Source organism: Quercus lobata, chromosome 5, assembly GCF_001633185.2.
Source record: "Quercus lobata isolate SW786 chromosome 5, ValleyOak3.0 Primary Assembly, whole genome shotgun sequence".
NCBI lineage: Eukaryota > Viridiplantae > Streptophyta > Magnoliopsida > Fagales > Fagaceae > Quercus > Quercus lobata.
Window position 1 is genome coordinate 65,008,061 of NC_044908.1, and position 6,795 is coordinate 65,014,855.

The 6,795-nt window shown below is 32.6% G+C and overlaps 1 protein-coding gene across 1 annotated transcript; it reads right to left on the bottom strand.

The window, feature by feature from the left end:
- Window positions 1–858: 858 nt before the first annotated feature.
- LOC115990953 (F-box protein At5g07610-like) lies at window positions 859–2,118 on the bottom strand. The gene has a single exon (XM_031114718.1). It carries the CDS (start codon window positions 2,116–2,118, stop codon window positions 859–861), a length of 1,260 nt encoding a protein of 419 aa, XP_030970578.1.
- Between the last annotated feature and the right edge of the window lie 4,677 nt (window positions 2,119–6,795).

The following is a 6,795-nucleotide window of genomic DNA, read 5'->3' on the forward strand; positions in this document are numbered from 1 at the left end:
GGTTGCGCTGAACCTTTTTCTTTTCTAGCTTCCCAGATTCCGCTACTAGACCGTAGCATCAACCAATGAAGATTGGTTCATTCCTAACTGCTTCCCAGAAATCCTAACAGCTCTCTCACAGTAATGAAAATGGTGAGAATAAGATTTGGTAAAATGCCTCTCAAGGATTTGATAATGGAGAGGAAGAGAGTTGAGGAATTTGAAGAGACTCTAATGTATAGATTGTGGGTAAATCAATCTTATTTTTCTTTAGGGTTTCTCTCTCAAAATTCTCTCTGGAAACTCTCTTACAATTGTAGGTAAAAGGGGTATTTATACTGGAGTGGGAGAGAAATGTGAAACGTCAGGATTTACAAAACAGAGGTGGCTCGCGGCTTGACCTCGCGGTTTGACTAAGTCGTGAGATCTAGTCGCGAGATAACCGTATGGCCAGTTGTCCTGTTTTGTCCTGTAGTGTTCCAGTCATGCTTGGCACGTGTGCTACGTTTGGCGGCTTGCAGCCGCGAGTCACCCGCGAGGCCAAGTCGCGAGTCTCTGTTTTCTTGCACACTCTTGAGCAAACTTCACTCTATCTCACTCACTACCCTTACAACAAACCCACCTAAATACAGGGTTACTAAATGCTGAAATACAAGCAAATTTGGCACGGAATAAAGCCAATTAGATGGTTGAATAAATTCAACCTTACAATATATTTTAACATTCAAAAAAACTAGATTATGAAATAATCGATTATATATTGACATAACAAATTCGAAACAATAATTAAAAAGATTTAACAACAGCATAATTTAGGCAAAAATCATTGCCTAAGATGCAATGTATCAAGCTGCAGAATAATTAGACGGCCTTCCCATTCTACGAGGGAGAAGAAGGAATGGGAGTTGGCCAACAAGGGAGCACAAAGTTGAAGACATTACAGCCATTGTAAAACAAGTGAGTCAGCGGAATATCACATACTACTTCGAGTATTTTTCTCTTCATGTTGCATGATACAACCTTATTTTGAATCTTCACATACACAATATCCCTGTCATACGGATGATAAGCTAGCACTACCACATAAAGAATTCTATTAGTTATGTATTTTGTGAGCCAAGGAGATTTTTTGGAAACCATTTGGTTGAAATACACCTCGTGCTCCAAACACCATTTGCCTCCTTTGTCATAATCCTTGAGCTCCCAAACTCGTAACTTGGGATGAGCAAAATTATAAGGATAGCCTAAAAGTTGGCATATTCTCAAGGCACCATGACACACTCCAAGACGTTCAACTCGGGATGGCTCCAATTCTACCGGTTTGTCAAAGACTCTGCAGCATTTGCTAGTGTAGGGATCGAACCCGACAAGCCGTTCATTCAAACTCCACCAGAAAAGTAGACCATTATAAGGAACACCAACAAAGGTAAAGATTCCCAACCAAAATCCCTGTGGACACAACACCACCGATTTGCTCCATTTGCCTATGTCGGATGAGAATATATCTACCTTGAATTTTGTTGACTTGCCTTTGAATTCAGGAATGCGCATCACCCTATAACTGACCTGTTGCTGCTTATGATCATTAATACCATTGTCATTGAATCTGTAGATGAAGCCAATTCGAGCCCTTCTACTATGACGAAGGGGAGGAAGAGACACTGATTTCCCAGTAATTGGATTTATCACACTATACACAATCATAGAACTAGACCCCGCATCATCACTGACCATGTTTTTGGTGCACAAGAGCAAGTCATGACACGAAGCTTGAATAACAGTGTCGTCAACATTGTCATTATCGCATTGATTTATTGAAGAAGCTAGAGATTTGAATCCGGGTACCTCGGATGCCACGAGGAGCTTCATTTTATGCTCGTTGTTGTGGTAGTGGAAGAGCAAGGAAAAGGGTCGTTGCAATATTGAATTTGAAGAAGCATGGAACCTATTAACAAAGCCAGCGAAAGAAGGAGCAGAGATTCGAGTGCACCATTGCTTTGAGACGCATTTGCATTGAAATATAGATTTCAGAGGCAGCCGGATCAGGATTTCCATCAACATACATCCAGGTAGATCATCTATTGACAGAGGAGGAGAGCATGGGCGTCTAAATTTGCGAGAGCATAGCACATCATCCATCACTATTCACTCAGAAAGTCTGAAATGAAAGAGAACAAAAGCTGAAGATTTTTTGAGACCAGAAAGTTGTTTTCTGAACTGATTATCCTAGCTGTGATGACTGTTGAGTCCTTCAAGTTAGAAGAAGTCAGTAACTGAGTCCTTGATTTTAGCAAAGTGAACATTGTTGTCATTTGTATAAAAACAGTCAAATAAATCATCCGAACTACCTCGAATCAATCCACAACTTATCCTTTGTTCCCTGAATTTTCTCAGAAAAACCATCAAAGGTAAAAGATAAAGAACCTAATGTACCATTTTTGGTATATTACGCACTAACTTCTCAACACTATTAAACCCACACAAATCGTTGGACCCATAATTGTCCAGGTGGCCTAGTCCATCTAATCTTCTTGGGTTTTGGGTTGGGCTTTATAGGTTTTTTTAATTTTTTATAATATATAAATGATTATTAATTCAACAATTTTTATTTATTATTTAAATTTTTGGGATAAATGGCGATATATTACGGTACTAATTTTATTACAAAACTTAATTATAGTACCTTATTCTTTAGATTTCTTTCTTAAAATTCAGTTATGTGGCTACTTGACTAAAAAATACGCTACCATCTTATGAGAAAAAAATCACATGTAAAAATTTTAAGAGAGAAATTTAAGGAATAACACTTTTTTTTTTTTTTGATTTATAGGAACAACACTTAATTATTGTATCTAAGTCTTGACTTTAATTTTTTATCCTCTTAGATTTTTTTTTTTAAAAATAATGCCAGAAATACAAATTATCTTACAAATTGCTGATATGGTGAAAAAGCAATATTAATGATGAGTTTAGATAAAACCCAATAAAAAATTGATCATGTTAACATTTTTGTAAAATAGTTTGTAACTGTAACATTACCTTTTTTTTTTTTTTTTTTTTTTTTTTTGAGAAGTAGAAAAATGAATGAAAGAAAAACTCCGAAAGTTGGCAACTTATTCAAGTCTCTGTCGCACGAACATTTTGTGCAGTTTTCATCTTCTAATCACATTTTCTACTTGTTTATCTATTTGAATTAAACCTGAAAATTTTAAATCTCTTTCTTTTTTTCAATGGAAGACATTTTATTGAAAATATGTATTGTATCATCCATTGTTTGGGATAGTTAAAAATGTAAGTCAATCGAAGATAAAACAAAAGAGATGTAAAAATATTTTTCACTTTTTAGAAGCGTAAAATAGTGTCAGCATTACATGGCTTCCTTCCCAACAGAATATGACAAAAATCGTTCAAATCTTAAACTTCTCTCTCACCGTCTCACCTTGTCAAAATATATCGATCGTTTTTAAAAATTATTTGTATGGATGCAATTAAACATTAAAAACAAAACATTGTCCTAAAAAATATTTTCTCTGAAACATATCTTTACATTAAAATAAAAGCAACATAAAAAAAAATAAAAAACTTTCGATTCCTATTGTGACTCAAAATCTAATTGAAACTGTTATTTTATTTGCATTTTATTTCTGCAAATAACATCCACGCCTATCCAATCCAAGGGTCCTAAAAGAACTTGACAAAAAAATGTAAAAATAAAACCATCAAATAAAATTCAAGTATCTTAAACAAGAGTAATTATTAGAAGCTCTTGGGGCATAGTAATATGTCACTCCCTCCTTTCACATTTATTATGAATCTTATTGATTAGATTCATGGTCATCTCAATATTACCTTACCATGCTCCTAGAGTACTTTATAGTTATCCAACAATTTTTTTTTTACCTTTGTAAGACCTTCAAGTTCTCCACCTCAAAACCTAAACATTCTATTCTATGCAATGTAATGTAATGGAGAAGAGCAAAGAAGTGCTGTGCTTCAAGAATTGCATTCTGTTAGGACATGTGGGATAAAAATTAACAGAATGTAATGGAGAAGAGCAAACCTAAGATTCGGGGGATTATTTGTGTCAATCTAGACTTGCTACCCAAAAAATATTTTTGATAAATACTAACTCGAACAGTGTGTGTGACCATTTTTTATTTATTTAATGAATTGATCCATGTCAGATTATTAAATGCTAAATAAATGACACTTTAGCATTCCGTTAGGACATGTGGGATACAAATTAACAGAATGACATAAACTGAAATGTTTGCAAACTCTAGGAATGTAAGAAATATTTTAGCAACAAAATATAGAAGAAAAAAAAGGTGGCGTGGTTTGAGAGAATGGAGGAAATGCACTAGAATCTTTTTTTTTTTTTTTTCAACTTATAAATATATACCTTTTTATTCAAGTATAGTTGTGAGAGTATATTAAAATTTTTAACACCAATATACAAATTTTTTGTAGTATTTACAATCACTTTCTCTCGTGTGTTTTCTTCTCAAATTTCTCTCACGTTTTTAATTTATATAAAAAAATTAGATTGTAAATGCTCACTCTGATTTCTGACCATATTTACGAGACAACATAAGCTTTTAAACAAGTTTAATTCTTTAAGATATCCGACCTTATTTTGTTTTGCTCTAACTTTTTCTAGTACTGCCATTAACCGTGATTTGAAAAGTGTCTAATGAATTAATGTATTCTATCAATTCTATCAACAAATTACAAATGAATGCTCACTCTGATTTAGGTAATCATTAATTATATGTTCAAAGTTTACACCCCCTTCTGTTTTGTAATTTCGTTTATCGTTATCTAAAGCTGCCGAATAGTTTGAGCAAATTTCTAGACATATTTGTAACAATAATTTTAGGTCTAAGAACATAGAAAATGTAATTTACTAACTACTAATTTTTATTGATTAAAAAATCTCCAAGTGAGTATTTTATTTTGAAATTCACGTAAGAGCTATATAAAAACAAAAGTTCTATTGCTCAAGGTACCAAAAAGAACAAATTTTTTCTTCCTATGACAAAATTCAAGACAAGGTTAATGAAAATATCAATAAAATGAACTTCACACCAAGATAAAGTCAATGGTAAATAACATTTTTTTTTTTCCAATTCTTAAAATTATGTTTTATCTTTTTTAATAAGCTGTTTAATCAATACTAACATGTCATGTTTACTTTTCATATACCATTTTCAAAATCTTAAATTGTTCAGATTATACAAAATCAAGTACCATTTTTTTTTAATACAATTTTCAAATATAAATCTCATAAACATAAACATATACATTCAGTTTTCTTTTATTTTTGATCATAAAATTCTAGTTTGATTACCCTTTTGGTCCCTAATGCTTTCTACAGTGTCAAAATGACCATAATGTTTCAAATGTGTTGATTTAGTCACTAAACTTTTCGAATTGTATCAAAATAGTCATATGTTGTTAAGTCATTGATGGAAAAAAGCTAACGTGACTAATTGGTAATATTAAAATAGTCACTAACGTTTTGGTATTATATCTATTTAGTTACTAAAGTTTTGGGCATATTATTGCTCAATGAAGTTATTATCAAAGTTTGCAAAAATAAAAAATAAAAAATTTTAATTTCAAAACGATTGACATTAACATTACTTTAACATTGAGATGACAGAGCATTTATAAACCACGTGACGCTAGTTTCAATCTAATTTCGGCAAGCACCCCCATATTGTTTGTTCTTGGTTTCGAAAACAGAATTATATTATAGTCGTTATCCTATGGATTGTTTAACAGAATTATTATTAGCCATCTGCAACCTGTTAGTACATCCTGTTAACAAAACATATGACATAGGATAACATGAAACAAGACACAAGTAAGCAAAATATAGTTTTTAAATATTGAAATTTGTCTAGAACTAAACACTAAATACGTATGGTAAGAAAAAGGTAAGGTACACTCGAACTATTTTTGTGCACAATGACTTTACTTTTCAACGTTTAAATTTTTTTGTTGTTATATTTTTTAATAAGATGCTTAATCAGTTATAACATAATATTTATATAAAAAATTTAAAAACATAAACATAAATGTAAAAACATATACATATAGATATACATTAGAATTTTTTACAGTCTGAATTAAAATTACACCCTAAAACATCAACCTTCATACACAAATTTCGTGTCTTAATTCAAAATTTAGTACACAAAACTCCATTCAAAAACTCCTTGCATAGGTCCTGCAAAGTCAAACCAAATTAAATCTCTCTCTCTCTCTCTCTCTCTCTCTCTCTCTCTCTCTCTCTCTCTCTCTATTGATTTGTTGCAACTTGGCTATAAATTTGTCACAGGCCAATGTGTAAGGCCACTAGCAATCTTTCCCATGTAGCTATGACAAACTCTTCATTTTTATTCCGAATGGCCAAGTTAGACTCATGGTAATGCTCCGCTCTCATTTCTTTTCCAAAGCTTTTCGACATTGAATCCTCCAAAAGTTTTTGCAACACCTCTAGGGTCTTTGGAACCCTAGTTACACTAAGTTGGTCTTTGGTTGTCAAATACTCGGCTTCAAATCTAGCCAACAATTCAACCGCTTCTTTGGTTTGATATTTAAAATCTTTGCGAGACAAATTGACATTGGATTCGTCATTTTGAAGTATTCGGAGTTCGCTCTTGACAAAAGAGAGTTGAGCCCAATGGAAGAGGACTGCTTTAACAATGTCGTATAAATTTGTAGGTTGGCTCAAAGCCAATCAAAGGTTTGGAAAGCCTTGTTCGTAAATTCCATTGTAACTCTACCTTGGAATTCTCTTGGGATGAA

Excerpts from the sequence above, each read along its gene's own strand:
- LOC115990953 (XM_031114718.1), bottom strand. The coding sequence starts at position 2,118 with ATGGATGATGTGCTATGCTCTCGCAAATTTAGACGCCCATGCTCTCCT.